The 26,469-nt window shown below is 39.9% G+C and overlaps 1 protein-coding gene across 4 annotated transcripts in view; it reads left to right on the top strand.

Annotated features, from left to right (window-relative positions):
• Positions 1-26,469, top strand: part of NALCN (sodium leak channel, non-selective) — a 222,852-nt gene that overhangs the window by 10,258 nt on the left and 186,125 nt on the right. For all 4 annotated transcript variants that reach the window (XM_087937920.1, XM_087937918.1, XM_026708401.2 and 1 more), the window contains exons 2-3: positions 3,681-3,827; positions 5,534-5,716. In XM_087937920.1, coding sequence (XP_087794046.1) covers positions 3,720-3,827; positions 5,534-5,716 — 291 coding nt within the window. In that variant the 5' untranslated portion in view covers positions 3,681-3,719. The remainder of the gene's footprint in view (positions 1-3,680; positions 3,828-5,533; positions 5,717-26,469) is intronic.

The raw sequence follows: 26,469 nt of genomic DNA, 5'->3' as shown, positions 1-26,469 counted from the left end.
ATTAACATTGCATAGTTCAGACTTTCATGTCATGTTAATATTTCGAGTATGCTGGAAAGAGAATTGAATTAGGCTGCCGTATGGTTCTTCCTTCCTTGTACTCTCACTAGATTAAAATGAGATTTAAGATCACAAAGACCAAAAAGCAGAACATGTCCTTTCAGTGTAATTATCTTTGATTCATTCATTATCCTAATTGCCAAGTTCTGAATTATTCAATCACTAAATAGTGTTATTGAGACATTTCTCATTATCAAAGTACGCATATCAAGATATGTATCATTTCTGTTGTTTCTTTTTCCTCTCCCCTCTGCGTTCCAAATTATTCTGTAGTTGCTTCCATGGAAACTGAACATTGGAAATTGTGTGTCATGCTTGTTCTCATGAAGTCAAGGAGCTCCGTATATTTTCACAAAATCCAGAGACAATCTGAATGTGGTTTTCCAAAAGGAAACTTCTTCCTGATTTCTTTAAGGCTTAGTGAGATTTTTTTTTTGCAAATGCAAGTTTAGAATTAGAAGTCTCCTTGTTTTAAAGAGGGATATAATCTAGAAAACCACCAGGACTTTGCTATGAATTCATACTGATAGTGAATCAATACTCCGTTTGTGAGTTTCATAACTTTTTTTAGATTTAGATTTTTATTCTGTATACTTTAACGGCTGTGCTCCCTACCACTGCCTTCCTTAGGCGGCCTAAATGTTTATAAACTCTAATAAACTATCATCAAGCTCATTGCTCAAAATAAGCTATCAGAATCTGTTTTGTTCACTTTATTTACCCAGATTGTGGATATTAACTTTCAGGTCTTGAATATTATGACATAATAGGCCAACAGGCCATAACCTTCACTTGCCTATCATGCTGCTATGAGTTTCAAAAAGTTTCAAAAGGTTGTAGGTTTATGGAAAGCTGTAATTTATTGGAAAAGCTGGAGATAATATTTTGGGATGTTATCTATTAAGGGTAGTAGCTGTATCTGAACCACATATTGAGATACTATAGTTGATTTACAGAACAAGATAAGAGAAGCAGTCCTACATTAGTGCTGAAGCCATGTTTTTAATGTTCATTTGTAGTCATTATCTAGGGTTGGGGAAAGCATATGTTTATATGCACATGTATACCGCAATATATAGAGAGCAGGAGAGACAGAGCTTGATCAATAATTTTGTCTATCATACAGCCTAATCCATGACTTTCTGTTGTGTCCTATGAAGTAAACAGTCAGGTTTGCTGCCAAGTAGTGTAGGAATTCTGACTTATATTTCCACAAGTAGCATCAAATGCTCCTGGGAAAGCGGAGCTGCTTAACTCCTTCTTTGCATCAATCTTCATGTAAAAAGACACTATAGCTTAAGCTACCAAAAACATAACCGTAAAATACAGACTAGAAATAAAACTTAAACTAAGCAAGAAAATGGTAAGAGAACATCTGTCTGACCTTGACGACTTCAAATCATTAGAACCTGGTGGATTCCATCCCAGAGTTCTGAAGGAGCTGGCAGGTGTTATCTCAGAACCATTGAACCACATCTTTCAAGGACCCTGGAGTACCAGGGGACTATCTGAGAATTGGAAAAGAGCTAATGTGGTTCCCATCTTCAAAAAAAAAAGGGAGGGGGGAACCAGAACATTACAGACCATCAACCTAAAATAAAATAAAATTCTGCAGCATGAGTTAAAAAATTCTTCTCCAACTAATTTTTCTTTAATAGGTTGAATTTATAATTTCCAAAGTTCACAGCTATCATGAGTAGAAATTCTAAGGTGCCAAGAGCCTACTATTTCCGAAGATAGCTAAATTGAAAAGTTTGCAGAAAAATGTAAAATATGGTATATGTTTATGTTTATGTTTATACGCATACATGTTATGTAGGGCCAATTTTTAAGAAAACACTTATGCTTGTTTAAGACTGTTGTAAAAATCATTCCAGATTTTAAGCACTCATACATTTAAAATTAAAGCAAAATATTATGTCAGGTTTTGGACCCAATTTCTAGTTTCATAAATTTTGGGGAAAATGAATGCCTCGTGTTCTTTTCTTGCCTCTTCTCTCACTCATTTTGAGTGTATATCATAATTTAATATGATTATGTCCAAAATGGGGCTTGCAGTTTAATGTGGATTTACTAGCTATAACTCTACCTGTGAGAAAGAAGTTGGTTTAAAATGGTCATCGGTCAACCAAGATTCTGCTACAGTTTTCCAGTTTTAAATGAAAGAAATGAAGGAAGAAGCAATTTAGAAAGCTTACACTTTTTAGATGTCAAATCTATAGAAAAAGACTGAGTTCTTGCTAGTTCCTTCTTCATATTAGCGTAGTATGGTTCACTTTTAGCTTAATCAGCATTATGTATTCCTACAAGAAGACTTATATTTACCACAGTTATTTGGAAGTATTTTTACTGTCTTTTCTAGTTTCACACATTCATTTCTATAACATGTAAAACTTCTTAAACAAATCTACCTATTCCTGCTAATCCAAATCTCTTGGTATTTCTGTTCTCCTGAGCACATCAGCAGAATTGTCAGCCAGTTCAGTTCAGCTTGTATCCAGGTGTTTTCTATTGGAAACTGCTGTAGCATATGGATAAATGGTTTTGCATTTTTCAACACAGCACTATTTACTTTTGCTAAAGGGTAAAATGCTTTTCATTCAATAATTTTTTTCACACACAGGTGAAAATATACTTCATGTTTTATGCAATAACTAAAATATACTCAGAATAAGCCAAATATAGCAAAGATAATCACTTTTAATATTTTTGTACAACACATTTTATATACAAGCAACGAAAGATATTACTCAAATCTATAACCCCTCTTTCCTTCAGCTTTTCAAATAAACTGCAATCATGAATAATCAATGTTAAAGCAATAATTAATAATACTGTACAATGACATAGCTGAGATGCAAAGAAAGCATCGTGAAACGTCAATTATCTTCTATTGCAGCTCTCTGCTGGATGGAAATACTGACTTATTATGAATAAGCTGTCTGCTCACATTTAATTTGCAGATTTGGGGCCATGTGTAGCCATTCTTTAAAATATCTGCCACTTAATTTTGGTGGTGGTGGCAAACAGTTACTCAGTGGCCACCTTTGGTAATCAAATAGAAAAACACAGCAATATTTGGATTGTATGTGTGTCTCTTGTGTACATGTCTATTTTTAACATGCATCCATATAAATACAGCTTTTTAAAGATCTGTACCAACTCCCAATGAAACCATTATGGGAAAGCAATAAATGATTTCTTTAGCATGTTGTTCATACTTAGGTTCAAAGTCTTCTTTGTTTCTCCCCGAGTAATCTAGGATTCGTAAACTAAGAATTTAGATTTCTTAAAAGGAGTGAGATACAAACTTCTGGTAACAAATTGTTCCTACCTATTTTTCTTTTTTGTTAGCGTGAAGAACTAAATAAGGGTTTCTAATCCATAATATGACAGAATGAATCACTACTAAATGATGACTAAATGAAGAAAAAAGACAGGGATAATGCAAAATAAATTGGCTGCCATGTACTTTGCCTAATCTAGTGAAGTCAAATCTGTAACGGCCTTGTTTCTGTGTTTATTTCCATAATTTATACGTCAGGGATCTGGACAAATGCAGTAATCTTTAATCTTGTCAGGCAGATTGCAGCATGATTTTCTCCCTTTCTTTTTTTTAGGACATTTCACAGTTTTATATAAACAAAGCTAATTTCAGTATGCTGAAAAGGAAACAGAGTTCTAGGGTAGAAGCCCAGCCTGTAACAGATTTTGGTCCTGATGAATCCTTATCAGACAACGCAGATATCCTGTGGATTAACAAACCAGTAAGTATGATATACTACCTTAACTTTCTTACCTTTGGGATATGATTAAGCTGTAATTAAGCATTGTTAAGTTCCACTGATGTTGCTACAATCAATGGAAATTATCTACTTAAATTTCTCTCGATGGATAAACAAAAGTATGTGCTTACATTTCTGTTTCTTGAATTCAGTGGATTTTCAAAAGATACTTTATTATTGGGAACAGCTAAATAACAGTTTCTAATCCATAATATGACAGAATGAATCAATATTAAATGATGACTAAATGAAGAAAAAGATGTATAATGCAGTTGCATACAGTGTGTGTATAATATTATCTTATGGGATCTTAAATATACATACGTACATACACACATATGTTATAAATGATATAAGTTTCTTTTAGAACTACTGTATATCTAAGGAAATTAATATATAAAAAGAACTGAAGAAGAAGGGTTAGGGATTGACTTTAGCCTTGTCTTTTATAGGTCTAAACAAGTCCTTCGTGAATTGCTTTTTGAACTTTTCCAATTTTGGCATAAATAAACCATCCTATCCACATCCCTTCAATGTCCAATTCAATTCTATTATTTACTGTTTATTTTTTTTATTTTTATGTTTCAGTTCCTTTCCTTTTTTATATGTTCTTTGCATAAATCCAATTTAACAGGACAAAAGTACTGTGTTAAATTTAAAAATTAATCTGAAAAAAATTAAAACGAGTCGGAGTTTTGAGAAGTAGTGAAGCTTTCTGTTAAAACAGAAGTGTCTTATTCCATTAAAAGGGAAAATCAAGTATACAAGCTCACTATGAAATTCACTAGTGACAATAAGGAAGCCAACAGGGAACATGGAAATATTCTAGCCCCATGCTACCTACACCATATTTAACAGGATTGTTTTAAAAAGAAAATCAAATAATACAACTGTTCAAAAAACAGAAAAAATACAATTAAATGGTTTAAAAAAAAAACATTTGCATTTTTATTAGAGGGCCCAAAATTTGCCTGGACTGAGAGTCATGATGCTGGGCAAGCACGCAGCAATTTCAAGACTTTAAACAAATGAAAAATGGAATGAAATGCTGATTGTGCCAAGCCACTGCAGTCCAAATTGTTCTAAACTTTGTGCAAAAGGAAAGGGAAAAACTGTCTCACCTACATGGTATCCTTTATGTAAGTGGAACTTAGCAAAATACACAAAAGGGAAAAAAAAGTGCTAGAGGCCCAAAATGAGCAATTCCCCTAAGAGCATATGTTATAATTTATTTTATTTATTTGTTTGATTTGTCAATCGCTTACAAGATAATAGATATGTATAAACATGAGGACAATGGGGACAATAGGACAGGGACGGTAGGCATGATGGTGCACTTATGCACATCCCTTATAGATCTCTTAGGAATGGGGTGAGATCAATAGTGGATAGTTTAAGATTAAAGGAGTGGGGGTTAGAGGATGTAATAGCAGAGTCAGGTAGTGCATTCCAGGCATTCTGCAATCAAGTTTGGAGCAGTTTACATTGAGTTTGTAACTGTTGTGTGCTCTTGTATTGTTGCCGTTGAAGCAACAAGCATAGTTCATGGTTGTCCAAGCCCAAAATTTCAAGCCTGGTGATGTAGGGCATTCTGTTGCGAGCAGAGGAGTGTAGTAATTGTTTAATAGTAGTTGAAAAGAATAGTTGTACAAGTTGATAAAACTTTATTGATTTTTTTTATTCCTCAGTGGGTGCATTCTTTGCTGCGCATCTGTGCCATTATCAGTGTCATTTCGGTGTGCATGAATACCCCAAAGACCTTTGAGCATTATCCTCCCCTTCAGTATGTGACATTTGCTCTTGATACGTTGCTGATGTTTCTCTACACGGCAGAGATGATAGCAAAAATGCACATCCGTGGCATAGTCAAGGTAAGTCATTTTTAAGTTGTTTTTTTAAAACAAAAACCAAAAAAGACCTGCATATCTTTTATGCTCAAATTCTAGAGCCATTAACTGAAATAAACTTTGCTGTGCTCTAAATGAAATCTCCAAATCATGTTATGTTCCTCTTCTGAAGCTATCTATTACACATAATATTCATTGTAAAATTAGCCTTCAGGACCATCTTATTGATTATGTTTACTTTTTTTTCCTCAAAAGACATTTCTTTCATTACATTATTTAGACTTATTTTATTTTATTTTACCTGAAGGAGCCTGTATGTGTGTGAACAGGTATATGAGCGTCAACTGTGGTCTTGCAAATGGCCAGGCTTTTGACCTCCCAATTCTTCTTCACCAAATCCAAAACTCAAATGTAGCATGGGCTGTTGTAACTGTTTGCAGATCTTGAATATCAAGATGCCGTTTTTTGTGCTTTAGCTATTTTGTGACCAATAGCTGAGCATAATTGTCGGGCAGCCGGAGCTTTCCTGCTGTAATTCTAGACTCACCACTTGAGACTTTCAAGAAGAGATTGGGCTGCCATTTGTCAGAAATGGTATAGGGTCTCCCACTTGGCTGAGGGGTTAGACTAGATGACCTATAAGGTCCCTTCCAACTCTGATTATCTGTTACCTGGCCCCAAATTGGGTCCCTTGTTCCTCTACCTCAAGTTCTGCTGAGTCTGTCCCTGAACTAACTTTCTTTTGTGTTTTTGCTACATTGAAAAGAAATTGGTGATATTCCACTCTACTCTGTTCCAGTCATCTTTTTGTGAACAAATGTCCATGTCTCTTTAAAAAAAAAACACCAATAGCTTGAAAGGAAGTTATGCAATGAGGAGGTCAATTATTTTTTAAAAAAGAAACAAATAAATGCATCCTTTCTTAGAAACTCTCATGATTTTAAATGCTGACAAATCAGAACTTTGCATTCCCACCTCTTTTCCTCATCACACAACCATGTAGTGACAATGGCAGCCCTGAGCTAGAGGCAAGTCAGAAAGCCCCACCAATAGGGCTTTCCAGAGGCCAGAGGCCATCTCTTGAATCACAAAGTAATGATAGGTTATAATTTTTGAGATGGCATTTGCTGAGCTGAAGTGGATTTCCCTGTTAAGGGTAAAATGGCAGTGGTACAAATATAATTTGTAAATGCCCTACATGTCACTTGATAGGACAGGTGAGGTGGATGTCTTCATGTCTTCACCAGAATCTGTAAGATCTCCATAATAGAAGTCTTCAGATGCTATTTTGTATTATCTGTAATTGTAAAGATACAACTACATAGTTGATTATATTCATTGGAATCAATAAAAGCCTTGAAAAGTTTTAGATATTGCTGTGAAAGTTATATAAGCCTTGTTAGACTTTAACATGGATACGTACTATTCTTTCCTTATCAAAGGTCTGTGTGCCTCGGATAAAGAAAATCCATAAGATACCCCAAATTTTGCATCAGTAAAAGAATTGATATTCTATCCTATGTAAATCATGCAGATTTCAGCCATATTTTTTCCTCAATGAGATGATACTTCCAATCCCCCTGCAATGGAATTCTATAAGTTGCAAGTGGTGATTATCCTATTTAATGAATTCATTGTGATTCAGTCAAATGAATTCATTGCTTAGTGTTTGGGAGTATGTTCTAAATTGACCATAAGGTTTGTGTAACCTCCTTTTTTGGGAGTATGTTCTAAATTGACCATAAGGTTTGTGTAACCTTCTTTTTTAACACAACTTTCTTTTTCTTTTTGCTATTGCTACTGTCACAAAACATTATTGATTTATATCTTGATGCATTGGATTTTTTACACAATTGCTGTCATAGGTTCTCAACTGTATCAAAAAGTATTACATAACTCTGTCAGTTGGCTTAATTAATACTACACAGCTATGTATGTATCCTATTCTTATCCCATCACAATAAATCCAAATGCAGAAGTAGGCTTCTAGGCAGACAAGTGATGTAAATGTTAATGTGCATCTAAATCTATTGCTTGATTGTGGTCTTCCAGTAAAGTAGGATGCATATTGAAGCCTTTAGCTATGGAATACCACTTGGAATCCCAAGCAATAATTCAGTTTTCAGATAAAACTGGATATAGTTATAAATTCATTATTTAGCACAAAAGGGCGATGGGATAAAAATCTTAAGTATCTGGATATTGCTTCTTGTTATAAACATCAGCATGCTTTTATGGATCTCAAATCAAATGACTTTATAACAGTAACTTTCAACAGTAAAAGATTTAATTTTTTGGCTTCTTGAAGGAGTTTCCCACCACTTACAGATGAAAGAAAAATGTGAAGCCAGGCCTTTACCTATGTTTCCTTATGTTTTCATTATGAATACTGGTGCCATTGTGCAAAAGAATTATGTTGCAATTAAAAATTATTCATTCAATGGATAGCATGTTTGTTTCTTTTTCTACTATTTGCTATCTTTCTTATTATCTTTCATATAAACATACATGGGAGAAGAGAACATATGTGTTTTATAACTGTAACTTACTGAAATATAGTGGTGAATCAATATTTTTTTTAAAATAGAGTAAACTGGAGATAAATAAGAGCTTTTATAGGCAGGAGTTTCACCTCTAAGAACAAACAACTCATTTTAACCTGTAACATACTAAAACTATGGAAAAAGATTTAGCTATTTGAGCCCTTTGCATTGCCAAGTTCCGCAATATAAAAGAAATGAAGAGGCCCACTTAACTTATTGATATATATTTAACAATTATAATAAAAATAAACCAAGCCTTTCACAAAATTTATCGTGGAACTGAAATGAGTAACAGCTTATATATAAACTCTACAGTTTTATTTTTAAGGAGATCCATTTGAATTTGTACTTGGACTACCATTGAAAATAGCTCAGCAACATCGGTACATTACATTTGTAAATAAGTGTATATCTTCTTTTATGTTGTACCTCCAGAGCATTCTTGGAATGGGTATCTCCAAAATATTTTTTAGGGTGCTCAGGGTAAAAATGGATAGCTTCTTTTCTCCCATGTGTAAAATGAATTTCTTATTTCCCTTTTACTTGAAAATGCCTTTTGTTTTCACTCACAGCTCTTCCTCCCACATGTTAGATATGTAAAAAATTTTTTCCAGTGCTGGTCTTTTTTCCCCCATCCTAAATAAACTGGTTAAGGAGTTCAGCTAAGGAATTTGTTTTCAATGGAAAAGGATTCAGCACTGTCACAGTTGCCCCAGCCAGGATGGTTCATGATTGGAATTGCAGCCCAACATCTCCAGAAGGTTCCATGGGGGAAGGATTGCAATTTGGTGTACAGGGTGAAAAGCATAAAATTAAATGAAAGAGAAATAAAAAGAAATGACTGTGGGTTAATTTCAAAGGAAGGCAAGGGAAACTTGAAGAGACTGATGCCTCTGTAATGTAGCTCCCATGAACATTTTGAATTTTAGGGCATAAAGAGCCTGGACCTAATAGACCAGAGATTAAAAGTTTTTTAAACCTAGACCTGGATCTCTTAGACCTGGGATAGCTGAAGAAGCCAGTCATGAGAAGGAAGTGAGGTGATTGGGGTGAGACTGTCTAATGGAGGGAGGTAGATTTTTAACTGTGCATATGGGAGCAGATATAACCACTGGGGAACATTTCTACTATTAAAGATCCCCAACTCCCACCCTTGCCTCCATTTGTAAAATCACCCCATTGACACCATAGCAAAATGGCAAGATTTCAGCAGGCAGTTTTCAGGTTATCTGAGAGTCTTGGGGATAGGCTTATAGCTGAAAAGTCATTTTCATTTGCCTCCTACAGATTTATTCCCAGTTCCACCCTTAAATACAAGGGAGGAAGAATCAACACAAACTGTGCCACCAAAAGCCATCCACTCTGCAGTCAGATTGCAGTTCCATAAATCCAGGGTGTTGGAGGGAGCTATAGGACACCCGGCTATAGAATGATATGGTTGGGACTTAGTCCTTCCATCAATCAAGCCTCTTAATATGTGCATTACCATTAGGACTTACTGGTTCCCGAACTATCCTGCAATCCCTAGGGCAGTAAGAACTCAGAGCTTATTTGTAAGTTGATCTGATTGTGTGGGAGAACTTCATTTGGCTATAGAAAAACAGACAACCTGACCCAAATGCACACACAGAGAGAGGAAAGGGTAGGGCGATGGGATTCTGTTTTGCTTTGTAGGAAAACCCTGGCAAACACACAGGCCTTTATGTTTTCAACATCTGTATTGCATTTTCAGATTTAGGCAAGCTGCCTGAGGCTGCCTGAGGATAAAAATGGGAAAGTCAGGGCAGGCGAGAGGGGCAATCCCATAAATACTCTTCCTTTGCAGACCCCCCCCCCCAAAAAAACCCCAAATGCATCCATTTTTATAGGAGTCTGTGCGGACAATTGAACCCTCTGTGGATTCCATGAATCACATAGCAAGGACTAAATGGTAAGAGTGTTAATGAACTTGGGCAGCTTCTGTTCCTATAGCTAGTTTTGGCAGTTCTGTTCTGACTCAGAGGCCCAACAGCTCTTCCAGCTGAGTCTATTTCTGTGTGCATTTTGCCTCCCCTTTCCTCCCTCTCTTATTCCAATCCCACTTGCAAAAGTGGTCTCTCCGGAGATTCCAAACCTTGCTGCTTCCTTCACGCTTATTTTCCCCAGCAACATAGGTAATAAGGAAGGCCAAGTGGCATTATTCAGAACATCTGAAATAGTCCAGGCAACTGACTGAATCCTACCTGTACTTAAATTTAAAAAAAGAGATTTATTTATGCTATATATGTGTTGGTATTTTGATATTAATAATCAAATATATACAGTCTGGTGATAGATTGGTGTCAGAGCCTATATGAAATCATTGCAGAGACTGGAAAAAAAGATGAAGCAAGCTTAAAATAGCATTAAAACTGGCCATAGGTAGCTACATATTAAATAAAGTGTCCTAAACACTTCACAACCTGGAAATATTCTCTCTTCCTCTCTTATTCCCTAGGGAAGATTATTAGGTTTAATCGTCTGTTAAAAAGAAATCCTTTCAGAATAAGAACATACTTTTCAACCCACTGGCTTATTTGCTTAAAGATGCCAACATGGTTGGTTCAACTGCAGCATTGTTTCTTTTATATTTCTTTCCATTTAAAGAAAAGGGTGATATTTAATAAATTAAAGAAGGCATGCATATAAATGGTTGCAGAAAAATATAGTTTGGTCAAACTTCGGTTTGCAGGAAAAAAATGTATTTTTTTCTGTGCCTGTTGAAAAAAAAACACCCTGTAAACTTGTAAAGGCATAATATATAGTACCTGTATGTTGTTTGTATTACTGAACCATTAAGCAGATTAATTAGTTATGTACTTATGTAACATTTTACCAGGTATGAAGAACTCTAAATTGGAATATACACTATAACAGTGATGGTGAACCTTTTGGGCCCTGAGTGCCCAAAGCATGCATGCACACATACCAAAATGCAAGTGCATGCTCCCCCACATGCGCATGCACCCCACTACCTGTTCATGCGGGGCGGAGACTCAAAAGCCAATTCGCCGGTGGGAGGCACGCACGCGTGCGCAGTGGAACTGAGCTGGGGCAATGGTGCGCCTGCCCACAGAGAGGGCTCTGCATGCCATCTGTGGCACACATTCCATAGGTTCACCACCACAGCGCTATAAAAATCAACAGTCCAGAACAAATAGTAATCATAATATAATCTCAATATAATAATCTAACAACTCCAGTTAAGACTAACTCTCTCCAAAACTGTAAGTTTCTGAATTATCAGCCATTCTGCCTTGCTGCAGATGAGACTGAGCATGTTTCTCCCCATCTGAGTTCTCCAGTGAAGGTTTCCACCCCAGACTCCCAGGGGTAGGAATGAATAATTGAGTATCATCTTCTATCATCTTTATCCAGTTAGCTCTCAGAGTGGTATTATTCTCCCTTTGTATTACTTTATTAAAATCTTAATGCATTATATTGTTTAAGTACAATTATATTTGTATAGTATTAATTAAAGTTATTAACATTCTATTGTGAGGATAATTTGGAATATTGGCAGTGGAGAAAAAAGAGAAAGGTATGGATTATAATCCTTAGCAAGGGAACTTTTAAAGTTTAAGGGCTTTAATTTTCTTTTTTGAAAGAGAAGCAAAAGAGAGATTACTATTTTGATTTTGGAAAGTTACAAATGGACGAAAGGTCCAGATGGATTTGAAATAAGGAATCGGGTTTTTGAATGAATTTTAAGAATCCTTCCCATGGGAAAATGCTTTTATTTTAAATTCTCTTTAAAAAAAAAAACCACATTAGGACAGATATGGGTATTTTATGGTCCACAGGTCATTTCTGGCCCACGGTGGTCCCAATCCAGACTGCAGCATTGGTAGTGTCCATGGTGGGGCATTGGTGGGGGCAGAGCCTCTGTAGTAGGGGTGGGGCGGCAGAGGGTTCGGCATCTGTACAGTAGCAGGGGCAGCGGGAGGAAGCATCAGCAGCAGTCTTCCACAAAAGTCCCCGTTTTTCCTGTGGCCCCTTCAGAGAATTAATTGCCCACCCCTGCATTCGGATGAGACTTCGAAGGCTGGCTATTAGAGGGAACCAGACGGAAGCTTAAAACGTTGAAGTATTTTATCAGAAGTAGCATAGAAAAAGAAAAGAAAAGAAATCAAGTTCTAATCTAGGACATAATTTGAAGATAGTCCTACAAAGTTATTAGAAGTAAAAAAAGAAGGAATGTAAAATTGGTTTTACAGTTACAACAGATATATTGGTTAATGGACTATCAGAATTATAATGATGAGAGTTTAAGGATTTGTTTATATGTGATGGATTGGATATGGGAAGAAGAGATCGTTTGTTGTATATTTAACAGAAGACAATAAATTATTGTTATTGTTTATATTTGTTATGATAAAGGCGGGAAATAATTTCTTTATATATTTCTTTTTTTTTGTTTTTTTATTGTATCAGTTTTTCTTACTATTTTTTTCTTTACTGCACATTCTATTTTTTTCTTCTCAGTATTTCATTTATTTTTTGTTTAGTTTGTATTAGTTTTTTCTTCTTCTTTGAAATGTATTTTTTACAATACTACTAGCATTGCTTTCGGGGTCTCTTCAGTTGCTTTTTCTCCCAGGGAGACATCAACCCACCTTCCTTGGTCACATGGCTTAGTCACTACATGAAACCTGTTTGGACTGATCTGTGCAAGTCCCACCCCCCACTCCCTTTGTCTGCCATGACTCAGGAAGACATGCTAGGAACCTATTGTCTATGATTGAGTTCTGAATGAGGTTAGCTTTACATTATTACAAACGGACCTGGAGTTCTGAGCCAGAACCCAGAAATTCCAGTGATGTGGCTCCCTGGTTCTTGAATTTGAGTTCCAGTGGCAGAACAAGATACTGGCTGCAAATTTCCAATCATAGTTCCCTTACCTGTGGTCTAACCCCTGACCTTAGTCTCCTACTATATTTCTGTCAACCCATTACTAATGTCATTCTTTTCACTCTATTAACTCTCACCCGCTTTTGAATATTTTACTCAACCTTTCTACATCTACCCTCCTGATCTCCATCCAGAACAAACCTCTTCAGCTACTCAGGAAGACCTATAATAGATAGCCCTGACTAAAACACAACCCTTCTTTATATAATCATTGTCTTCTGATATCAGTCTCCTCTGTTACAGCCTCTGTACTAACTAGCACTTCTTCTCAAAACTCCCAAAAGATTATTTCCATTCACCTAGGTGCATATCAGTGGAGCCCTTGATCTGTCACTACTGGAGCTACTTTCTACAGTAGATTTCTCTAACCCAGGGGTCTTCAAATTTGACAGCTTTAAGACTGGTGGACTTCAACTCCCAGAATTCCTCCTCTAGTCATGTTAGCTCAGGAATTCTGGGAGTTGAAGTCCACAAGTCTTGCCAAGTTTGAAGGCCCTTGTTCTAACCCTATGCTCCACTACAACCTCTTGTCTGCTGCAAGATTAATCTTTCTACTTGTTATTCCAGTGTCTCCAAGGGCAGGACTGAGAACTTGTTTTTCCAATGGGAAAATAAAAAGTGTTGTCCTGTTATGGTTTCCAGGCATCATGGCTATTGTAGTTCTGCAACATCTGGAGGGTCACATGTTCTCATCCCTGAATTAGACTGATGAAGTAACTTTCCTTGAACCCTGAAATTCTAAGTGGAAAATCTGTAGATCCTCCAAAACTTGTACTCTAAAAGTTGATCATGCAGCCAGTACCATTTTAGAACTCAGCTGCATCTTTTATAATGGCTGCCTTTCTGTTTGAAAGATATTTAAAGGGAACAGTTTAAATAATATAAAAATATCATTGTTTGCAAGTGACAAGTTGTAGTTAGTGTCTGTGTGTCTATTGAGGGTTGATTTGTCAGATTGTTCTAGAAATGGAAAGGGAAGTATAGGCACCGACCCTTGGCTGCACCCCCTTTGCCCCCAGCCACTTGCTTCAGCCGATTTACAGCCAGCTTTCCTCCTCTGCTGGCCCTCCCCTGGCCATTCTCCATGGCCAATGGGCCCCTGACCCTTCGTCCCTGTCCATTCACTCAGACACTGTTTGACTTGGGCCATTGGCTGCATGGGTCAAATAGCCCTCAGCCAATCGGGTGGTGGGTGGCAGAAATGGTGCTGGGGGGGGACTGAGAGGGATGTGGGGGGCAGCATGCAATACGATCAGTGGCAGACCGGGTGAGAGAGCAAGAGCCGTGGTGGCATGTGGCTGCTGACATTGCAGGGGGGTGGGCAGTGACGGCACGCAGCTGCTGGCATTCAGCGGGGGAAGGGTGACAGAGTGCAGCTCCTGGTGTTGCAGGGTGAAAGGGTGTAGCTGCTGGCGTTTCAGGACCAGGTGGGGCTTCCCATTTTGACCGTTTCTCCCCCACAGTTGCCTCTGCACTGGACACTGGCCTGACGGCTAAAGAGCAGTTCAGCTGCTGCCCCACCACCCTCCATCACCCTTCCCTCTGCAACACCGGCAGCAGGAAGTCGTCACGCTTCACCCTTGCAATGCCAGCAGCCGCACACTCTCACCCTTCCCCTCCACAGCCATGTGCCACAGCAGTTCTTGTTCTCTCCCCCAGCCTGCCACCGATCGTATTGCATGATGTCCCGTCCCCCCACAGCTCCCTCGGTCACCCTGATCAGTGCCATTGCTACCACTCACTACTCAGTTGTCTGGGGACTATTTGTCCTATGCAGCCAAAGGCCTAGGTCAAACAGTGCCTGGGCAAATGGGCAGGGACAAAGGGCTAGGGGTGAAGAGCCAGGAGCCCATTGGCCATAGAGATTGGCTGGGAGAGACCCAGGAGGCTGGGGGCAAAGGGGACAAGGCCAAGAGTCAGTGCCTAAATGTCCTAGACCCTCTAGAAATTCCCTGACATTTTTGGACTTGGCTTGGTCTAGGATGGTCACATTTTCCTAATTGAAACTAGGGTTTAATCTGTCTATATGTTGTGAAATTAAAGAATGTTCATCATATCGTCTGACTAGCTAGTTGATGTTCCATGGATGCAAATATGCCAATCTTCTGCCTGTTTGTCCTACATAGTGGTTGTTGCAGTCTTTACATTGTATGTTGTAGATGACTCCTGTTTTTCCTTCTGGGGTTGTTGGGTGTTTTGGTCTGCTTAGAATGTTTTTAAGGACAAATCAGCCAACAATAGACACATAGACATAGACACATTAACAACACCTATAGAGTATGCAAAAGAGACTATCACCCAGCCCCAAAAGGAACAGAAAGATCCAAGCACCTCTCCATCAGCAATCAGCACTCAGATCAACATCGATTAACTCCAAGGTTAACATCAGGCCAAAACAGACAGGCAAACCATTAGAATATAAACTGACAGCAAACTGCACCCCTTATTAGCACTGATGATGTTACCTAGTTTGGGTGATGAAATGTCTGCAAGAAAACTAGCAGGCTCACAGAGCACCAAGGACCCCTCACTGAAATTGGTTTTCTATACCTTCTTCCTGACATGTATTTAATTTTATGGATGAAGCCAGTTGGATCTTTTAGAAGGTTATTTTTTTGTAGGAGAGACATTAATACAGTGGTCTCCAACTTTTTGGGCCCCAGGACCGGTTCCATGGAGAAAGTTTTTCTGCAGACTAGAGAGGGAGTAGCTTTGCATGTTGCCTGCATCCTGCTAATGGGGCTTCACTTGTTTGCACAGCCTGGTTGCTGGCATGCTGCAAACCGGTGTAAAGATGAGAGTGGGTTTTAGGAGGAGCCCTTCTATTCTACCACTTTTTACTATATTAGACAACACAGCATCAACAGTAGTGTCCCTCAAGTTCTTGAGCTCTATAATCCCAGGATTTGAAATGGACACCTAACATTGGAACCAGGGGTGGGATTCAAAAATTCTAACAACCGGTTCTGTGGGTGTGGCTTAGGTGGTGGGCATGGCTTGGTGATCATGTGACTGGGTGGACATGGCTTGGTGGTCATGTTATTGGCTGGGCGTGGCCAATTCAATATCACTCACATCAAGGCACGCATCTCCTCGCCTGGCCTCTCATGACTGTGGGGATGCTGCAACAGTCGTAAGTGTGAAAAATGGTCATGTCACTTTTTTCAGTGCCACTGCAACTTTAAATGGTCACTCCACACAAGCAAAGTACCAGCAAAGGAGGGAAAAAAAAACTCCAGAGAAGTTCCTGAGACAGGAAGTCTAGTCCTGCCAAGAATGTAATAAGGGTTAATGGAGAGGCAGTTTCTGTAAGCAACACCAGAATGTTTCCTTCCTGCCTTCCCTACAGGATTAGGCCAGTAATTTCTTCTAACAACCGGTTCTCTGAACAGCTTAGAATGTTAACAACCAGTTCTAGCAAATAGGTGCAAACTGGTAGAATCCCACCCCTGATTGGAACCCTCCTTAAAAGGCACTGCAAAGACTATTCTTCCTGCATCAACTCAGACAGTTCAGACTGCCCAAGGAATTGCTGATGCAGTTCTGCAGAAGAATTATTGAGGCTATGATGTGTTCTTCTATATCTGTCTGGTTTGATACAGCAACCAAACAAGACAGATACAGACTTGTCAGCTGTACAGCCAGCTACAGATAGTTAGGTCTGCAGAGAAAAAAAACTATATTGCAACCAGCCTGCCTTCCATTGAGGACCTGTATACTGCACAGGTTAGAAAGAGGGCTGAGAAAATATCTGCAGACCTCTCTCATCCTGGTCATAAACTGTTTCAGCTCCTCCCCTCAGAATGCCGCTACAGGACACTGCATGCCAAAATAACTAGACACAAAGGCAGTTTTTTTTCCTTGTGCCATCACTCTGCTGAATACTTAATTTCCACAGTTTTATCTTGTCTAAGTATATTAGACCGGTAGTATGGATATATCACTTTTAATCTACTCATTTGTTCCACTACCTTCTGTATTGATATCATTATTATGATTATTATCTTCATTATGATTATTATTACTTTGTTGTTTTGCATATACACTGAGCAGGTATGCACCAAAACCACTAGATGGACTCGCAACTGGCTGGCAAACCGTACTCAATGAGTAGTCCTTAATGGGTCTAAGTCTACATGGAGGGAACTAAGCAGTGGGGTGCCACAAGGTTCCGTCTTAGGCCCAGTACTCTTCAATATCTTCATTAACGACTTAGATGAGGGAATAGAAGGGGAACTTACCAAATTTGCAGATGATACTAAGCTGGCAGGAATAGCTAACACCCAAGAAGATAGGCTCAAGATCCGGATGGATCTTGACAGACTAGAATCCTGGGCCATATCTAACAAAATGAAATTCAATGTAGAGAAAAGTAAAGTCCTACACTTAGGCAAGAAAAACCAAAAGTACCCATATAGACTGGGTGAAACCAGCCTCAATAGCAGGAACTGTGAGAGGGATCTTGGAGTCTTAGTGGGCAACCAGCAAAATATGAGCCAGCAGTGTGCAGCAGCAGCCAAAAAAGCTAATGCAATCCTAAATTGTATTAACAGAAGGATACAATCAAGATCAAGGGAAATACTAATACCACTCTATAAAGCCTTAGTAAGACCACACCTAGCCTATAAAGCCTTAGTAAGACCACACCTTAGTAAGACCACACCTTAATAAGACCACACCATTATAAAAAAGATGTTGAGAGTCTAGAAAAAGTAGAGAGAAGAGCAACCAGGATGATTAGGGGAGACTAAAACACACAATGAATGGTTGCAGGAACTGAGCTTGGCTAGTCTAGTAAAGAGAAGAACCAGGGGAGACATAATATCAGTCTTCCAATATTTGAGGGGCTGCCCCAGAGAGGAAGGGGTCAAGCTATTGTCTAAAGCACCTGTAGGCCAGACAAGGAATAATGGATGGAAACTGAACAAGGAGAGATTTAACCTGGAAATAAGGAGAAACTTTCTGACAGTGAGAACAATTAACCAATGGAACAGAAGCTGCCCTCGGAAGTTGTGGCAGTGCCATCACTTGAGACTTTCAAGAAGAGATTGGACTGCCATCTGTCAGAAATGGTGTAGGGTCTCCCCCTTGGGCGGGGGGTTGGACTAGATGACCGACAAGGTCCCTTCCAACTCTGATTATCTGAAATTAAATTCCTTGTGTGTCAGTTACACTTAGCCAATAAAGAATTCTGTCCTGACCTATGGAAGGAAGTAGAATGCCTTCTTATAATTGATCCAAGCTACATTCAAGTTAGTATTCTTTATCATTACTTCCTTAGAATAAATCTCTATAATTGCCTCTAATTCCAAATGCAACAGATCTGTTTAGTTTAGTTTAGTTTAGTTTATTGTCATTGTACCTCGTGCAACAAAATTAAATACCATCATCAGTGTATGAAAATAAACACAAACACACACCCTTCACATTCTATACATTGAATTGAAAACCCCTGATATTGCATTAATATTGCACTTACTCAGAGTTATCTGCACTGGACAGGAAACTGGGTCATAGAGGTAAATTTCAGAATGAACTGCCCATCCAACGTTGGCACATTTAACCATTCTAGTACCCTTGGCATCATTCACAGAATGTGCTCACAGAATAAAAGTACAGCTGTAGAATATTACTGCCTTTGAAGGACAATGTCTATTTACACTAATTTATTCTATTTGCTCTCAGCCGGCTGCTTATGGGCCCTGGCTTGACTACTTCAAAAATCCCTAGCTTAATCATCTAATTAGTTTGATGTGGAGGTAGCTTTGTATTTAGCTGCAAGGGAATTTGGGGCTATTCCGATCAAAAGCTTGAATGGTAATTTCAGAATGATTGACAGCCTCATGCTGTGATGTCTTTCACAGCAAATATGATTTTGATCTTCGTCAAACAACATGCTTAGCCTACTGATCTTAATTTCCTGCCACTTCTTTCCTTTTAATTATTTCAGCACATGCTTTTCCTATTCCTTTTGTCTTCTCTTGTTTTACTAATCCCACATCTCTGCAATGGATTAGAACATTTTTGCTGATTACTGGAGTTATAACAGCATGAGACTCTATGCTGTAGGTGTAAAATGCCTGAATGTTACACATTCAGTTTGTGCCAGTTGCAAAAACTCTGTGTACTTCATAGAAGTGCCTTTATTCAGAAGCTTGTATTGTTCCTTTTGTGAACTTTAATATTTAGTATTTATTTGATTTGTCAATCGCTTACAAGAATAAACATAGTTTTGAATACATGAGATAGATACTTATAAGAAAAATAAAAAAACAATAGGACAGAGACGGTAGGCACGACTGGTGCGCTTATGCACGCCCCCTACAGGCCTCTTAGGAAGTGGGTGAGGTCAATAGTAGATGGTCTAAGGTTAAAATTTTGGGGGTTTGGGGACGAAACCACAGAATCAGGTAGAGTATTCCAGACATTGACCACTCTGTTGCTGAAGTCGTATTTTCTACAGTCAAGTTTGGTGCGGTTAACCTTGAGTTTGTATCTGTTGTGTTCTCTTGTATTGTTATGATTGAAGCTGAAGTATTCATTTGCAGGTAGGACATTGCAATGTATGGTTTTATATACTATATTTAGATTGGACCGTAGTTCTAGTTTTTCTAGGTCTAGAATTTCAAGTCTGGTGGCATAAGGTATTCTGCAATGAGTAGACAAGCGGAGAACTCTTCTTGTGAAATATTTCTGGACCTTTTCAATTGTGTTAATATCAGATACATGATATGGGTTCCAGACTGATGAGCTGTAAATTCAAGTATAGGTCTAGCAAATGTTTTGTATGCTCTAGTTAGTAGTGTGATATTACCAGAGAAGAAGCTACGTAGGATTAGATTAACAACTCTTAATGCCTTTTTGGCTATGTAGTTACAGTGGGCTCTAGCACTTAGATCATTTGAGATGAGTACTCCAAGATCCTAGACAAAGTTTGGATCCTCAACAAGGTCTTGACTATTTAGCTTGTATTTTATTTTCTGATTTTTTTCTGTCAATATGTAAGACAGAGCATTTATTTGCTGAGATTTGAATTTGCCATTTGATTGACCATTCTGATACATAGTCAAGGTTTTTTTGGAGGATGAGGGGGTGAAATATGTGTTCTGTGAGCCTTTCCAATCAATTTATGACCTAGTTTAGTTTAGGGAGTCTGTTTTTTTTCTGATTCACAGTGCTTTGAACAAAGAGAAGTGCTTTTAGAGTTTTTTTTTTCATTTCCTGTTAACAGCAGATAAGAAACATTAACCAATTGGTTAGAATGCAGATAGCTTGTACTATGTTGGTGCTTTGAATTCCACATATCTCCATGTGTGTGTTAGTCCTCAAGGTACAAGAGGCCATTTTAACAACCATTTGAAGTTACAATCCCTGCAGCATCCCCACAGTTATTCGCTCTTTTAACTGACTGCGAAGATGCTACAGCACACCCATCTACCTATTTTTTACCCATTCTGCCCCACCAGTCTCCACAGGCACTGGGCCTGCTTTGCCACCCTACCAGGTTCCACATATTCCTCCCCACCCTGCCCATCATTTGCTCACTTACCTTTTGAAAATATTTAGAGTTCAGGAAGTTGGAATAGAGAGGACGTTTCCTTATTGGGATGTGGCTGGCCACACGGCACAATCGAGAAGAAACGCTGTAGGCTTTGCTTTCCTTCTTATGCTTTGATCCCCCCCCAGTAGCAGCAATGTTAGCTTTATGATAGCGTTTCCATGCTGGAGAAGTAAAGCACCGCAAGGAAAACAACACTGGCACGATTTGTCTTCCTTGATAGTGCCATGTGACCCAGCAATGGAGCAGCCTTCCTGAAATGTAAGTGCGATTGTTATGGGGTGGGGTAGATAGGAGGCCCGCACGGCTGTTGGGGAACCCAAGGGGCAGAAAGCAAAGCATGGGATATCTCAGAGGGTGGGGAGAGATCTTGGGACACCCAATGTGGGAGCACTAGGCCAGGGGTGGGATTTTACAGGTTCGACCTGGTTTGGACAAACCGGTAGCTCTGTGGATCAGCTGGGAGCAAACCAGTTCGGTTTGCTCCGACAATCAGCTGTTGGGCCCACCTGCCTGCCTAGGCTCTAGGCTGTACTTTATATCCTGTTTTTCAAGCCCAGCTGATTCACGTTGGCACAGCAGATTGCCGCGCATCAGCTGTTTAACACACAGGGATTGCTGGAAAAGGCCAGTAGCAAATTCTCTGCACGTGCGCAGAGTGCTCACTCACCGAACCAGTTGTTACACCGGTTGAATCGCACACCTGCACTAGGCCTCCCATGGTCTTCTCCACTCCTGAGTCACCCCATGTTCTACTTAACAACGCATGCATTCGTTTAATGAAAACATTAGTCAGAACAGGGATGGGGAGCTCATTAATGTCAGAGTTCATGTTACATAGATCCCGACTTCCAGCAACAATGGGCAGTCTCCATAACTGTCTGTAAGTCTAGGACTACCCTTATACAGTAATCAAACTGTTCCTGATTACTTTTAGGGTAGTTTTATGAGGGAGAGGTATTTTGTTGGTAGTGAGGATTGTGAAAGATGTAGTCCTCTCATTCATCCTGGTTAATAGACTGAAACAACAGAAATATAGATGATAGATTATATAAATTATAGATCATACCATAGATTATAAGCATAGTTATAGATTATAGACATAGACATACAAATAGAGATGGAAACGTAAGCATAGGTGTATTAGTATAACATTTTAAATTAGATCTATTTGTTTCCCTTTGAGCGAATCGCTTAAGAATTATAAACCAAGGTATATTATAATTTGAAATACCTTTTTAATATTTTCTATAATACAATGTCTTCTACCACATGCTTTACACTCTTTCCCATTTACACCAGAAGAAGAGCAGAAGTGGCCTGGATTCTCTACAAAACGATAATGCTGGTGCTGACAATCTATGTGCAACAGCCCTGGCTTTGGTTTATTCTACAGCTGAATATTGTGCCAGTGTGTAGCTTAACAGGGCCCACATCCAAATGGTCAATATCCAATTCCACCAGACTGATGGACCCGGGGCATGGCAGGAAAGCAACATCACCAGAGAACAGGTCTAACTCTAGAGATGGTATTCAGCAGGTTCTGACCAGTTCTGGAGAACCAGTAGCGGAAATTTTGAGTATTTCGGAGAACCAGCAAATACCAGCTCTGACTGGAGATTTTACAATATCCTTCCTCTGCCACGCCCACCAAGCCACGCCCACAGAACTGGTAGTAAAAAAAATTGAATCTCACTACTGTCTAACTCCCCTTTATTTCTCCAACTGTGCCCCCAAACGTCCCCCCATTTACTACAAGTACTGGAGCAAAGCTCTCTCACACACACCTTCAGAAACCTGTGGCTGTGAGTAGTTCAGTAAGCTAGGTTAGCCCAAACATTAACCAGGGCCAGCAGTCCAATAAACCAGATTAGCCAAACAGTACCCAGAGCAAGAAGTTCAGCGAAGCAGGCACACTGGCAAGCTCCACATGACAGAGAACAGCGATCCCCAGGCATTCACAAGTGTTCACGAGGCTCCATAGTGACTTTGGCATGAATTTGCTAAGAATCATTGAAATAAAACTGATGAATGATTAATGACCAGTCTTGTTTTCTGCTTTGTACATTCAGAAAGTGCATCTTCTGTTCATAAACTCTGACACCATCTTCTACTTGTTTCTTGAACCTTAAGGGAATTGGAGAATTCCACAAACTATTATTTTTTTAAAAAAATAAAAATGTTACTGGTTTATTTTTTTTTTGTTTATTTTTGTTTTTTGCTTTGCTATTTTTTTAGAATAGAATAGAATAGAATAGAATAGAATAATAGAGTTGGAAGGGACCTTGGAGGTCTTCTAGTCCAACCCCCTGCTTATGCAGGAAACCCTACACCACTTCAGACAAATGGTTATCCAATGTCTTTTTAAAAACTTCCAATGTTGGAGCATTCACAATTTCTGGAGGCAAGTTATTCCACTGATTAATTCTTCTAACTGTCAGGAAAATTGTTGTTTAGATTTTCTGTTGCCAATTTTAACTTTTGAATAGAGGGGAATAAAATACAGCAGAGCATTCCCACTGTTTCCAGTACTAATTCTCAGCAGAACTATTGATTCCTGAAGCCACTTCTACTGTCTGTGTAGTCATTCTTGTCTTATGTTGTGCTGGCCTACAACAGAGAATTATGATAAAGGGGCAAGATTAGTGCAGCTTCTTTTTGTATAGGGAGATGAAGTACTCACAAATGCTGATTTTAAAAGGGTTTTGAGCTTGTCTAAATTTATGTAAAATCTCATTAATTTTTAAATGGTATATAAAATATACTTGGACCTATAAGTATTTAAACTAGTACCTTGCTATTTAAAAAAATCATGTTTGAAAATAATCCATTAGCATACCAATTTAGGTATACAGTAGTATAAGGATGTCTTTGAACAATAAAAAATATTGCATATATGTTATTCCTTTATAGACCCTCTCCACAAGTGATTTAAGCTAGACATAACACTGGAACATTAAAAGCACTGATACTAAAGTGCAAGGCAGTGAGAGTACCAATCAGCCTGCCTGAAAATCACTTTCAAGCTATTTTTGTGACACACTTGCTGTGCTAGTTATGCTTCATGTCAACCATAGCCTACTGAATAAGACAAAATCCATCTTTGTTCAGACAGACTGAGCAATCCTGAATCTTACAACCAATATCTCTTCCTCCTTCCCCCTTTTTTAAGTTTTAGCTTTTGCCGGAGCTCTGTGTATTAGTTAACTGCTTGGCTGGTTGGGTAAAAAGTATACTGAGTATAAGGAAACGGGGCACAATAAAAGTATATTGTGATTCCTCTCACAAAATAGTTCTCTTTGGGGTCTTTCCTATTCATAAAATGACAGTTATAATGAATGTGGCTGGTTACAAGACAAACTTTTAGAAAAAAATCATGCTATTTCTCCACCATTGTTTTCACCTCAGTCAATACATTATTTGCAATCCTAATTTAACATATTTCTATATTTTAGAAGTATTTATGGGGCGCAAGCCATTATTGTTGTAGATTGAGCAATGAGAGGCTGACCAGGGCATTTATGCAACAAGACTTTATTTTAGAAATAAAGGACTGAACGTGTCAGCTCTGCCTGGAGCAGGCTTCCAGCGATCAGCGGCTGACCGAACCCTGCAGCTGGCTTTTATAGCCGGCTGTCGAGGGAAGCCAGCCAATGAGGGGCAGCAAACGCCCCCGCAGCATGAACGGACCTGGGTGGGAACTTTGGCAAGTTCCAGGGACATAACACCCCTTCCCCACAGATGCGAACACGTATAGTCATTTAAATAAGCAGGTGGTCTGTGCTGACGCCAGAGCGTCGTAACTCAGGCAAGTTACCAAGTGTCTCAGGGTTCGAAGAAGCAGGTAGGGTCGGTGAGGGAGTGCGGTCTCGCTCGGAGGTCTGAGCTGGAGCCGGTGCAGTGCTTCTGGCCGGTGATGCCGTGACTCCATCAGATGGTTCAGGTGGAGGACCCATCGGGCAGTCCCGGTCTACTGCCTGTTCCTCTGCTCGGGTGATGGTGGCGAAGAGCCTCTGGAATGGTCTCCGATGAGAGTTTGGTGTGGCACCTGGGGGCTGACCTGTGCCCATGACCCAGCACTGGCGAGGTACCTTGGCGCTTCCTTAGCTGGTCCAGGTGCCTTCTCCAGATGCGGCCGTCTTCCAGCTGGACTCGATAGCACCTGGGCCCGGTGATGGCTACAATCTCCCCTGGAACCCACAGTGGGTCTCCGGCGTAGTTCCTTACAAAGACATGTTCCTGCAAGACAAAATCTCTGACCCCCGTCAATGAACCAAGAGGGGTGTCAGGGCAATAGTGAGGGTGGAGCCTGTCCAACACAGTTCTTAGGCGTCTACCCATCAGGAGTTCAGCTGGGGATTTGTTGGTGACCATGCATGGGGTTGAGTGTTGGCTTAGTAAGAAACGGGAGAGTCTGTGATGCCAGTCTTCTTTGCTGAATCTGGCCAACGCTTCTTTTGTGGACCTAACGGCTCTCTCTGCCAATCCGTTTCTGGCAGGATGAAAAGGGGCCGTGAAGATGTGTCGGATGCCAAGATTGGTGGCAAAGCGGCTGAATTCAGTTGAGGCAAACTGGGGGCCATTGTCTGAAACTATAGTATCTGGTAGACCGTGTGTCACGAATAGACGGGTCAGAGCCTTGGTAACTGCTTGCATGGTGGTCGTGGATAGTTGGGCCACATCGATCCATTTAGAGTATGAATCCACGACCACCAAGAAGGTTTTGCCGTGTATTGGACCGGCTAAGTCAATGTGAAGTCTTGACCAAGGCGCGTTGGCGCTCTCCCATTTTGTGGGGGTGGTGACTGGAGGGGATGGTCTGGATTCCTGACAGGGTTGGCAAGAGCTTACCCACTTAATGATGTCGTCGCCCAAGCCAGGCCACCAGACGTAACTACGGGCTAACGCCTTCATCCGGACGATGCCCGGGTGGCCTCGTGCAATGCCTCCAAGACTGGCGTGCGAAAGTGAGGCCGGAATGACGACTCTGGTGCCCCACAACAGACAGCCCTGCAAGCTAGATAGTTCCTGTTGACGGGTCTTAAAAGGTGTGAATTGGTTGCAAGGTTAGTGCCCGGCCCCCCTCCTCACCCAGTCCAGTACCTGGGCGATTGTTCTGTCAGTCTTAGATTTGGTGGCGATGTCGAGGAGGTGACAGGAAGGTCGAGCTCGGTGACATCGAAGATGGCATGGACAGGGCCGGATCCTCAGCTGGAGCTGGCAGGGGGCAGCGGCTGAGGGCATCTGCGTGACTTAACGTTTTCCCTGGGCGGTGGATGAGCTTGTACGAGTATGCTGCCAGGAACAAGGTCCATCTCGTCATTCTGGGAGACAACACTTGGGGGTCTGCTTGTCTCCGGACAGAAGACCCAGGAGAGGTTTGTGATCTGTGATCAGTTCAAGTTGTGGCCAAAAAGGAATTCATGAAATTTCTTTACTCGCTGCAACTGCGGCTAAAGCCTCCTTATCAATTTGGCTGTAATTACGCTCTGTTGCTGAGAGCGTTCTGGAAAAGAAAGCGATTGGTGCTTCGGAGCCGCTGGGTAGTCTGTAGCTTAAGACAGCTCCAATCCCAAAAGGGGATGCATCAGCTGCTAGTACTAATGGAAGACGTGGGTCAAATTGTATAAGGATTGCGCTCTGATGTGAGCAGTGATTTGACTGCGCGAAAGGCGGTGTCTTCCTTGTGTCCCCAGTGCCAAGGTGATTTTTTATCTAAGAGTCTGTGCAAAGGCTCAGCTACTGAC

The sequence above is a fragment of the Pseudonaja textilis genome, chromosome 8 (assembly GCF_049901715.1).
Source record: "Pseudonaja textilis isolate UNSWEBS1 chromosome 8, rPseTex1.2, whole genome shotgun sequence".
Classification (NCBI taxonomy): Eukaryota; Metazoa; Chordata; class Lepidosauria; order Squamata; family Elapidae; genus Pseudonaja; species Pseudonaja textilis.
This window is presented reverse-complemented; position numbering and strand designations above follow the sequence as displayed.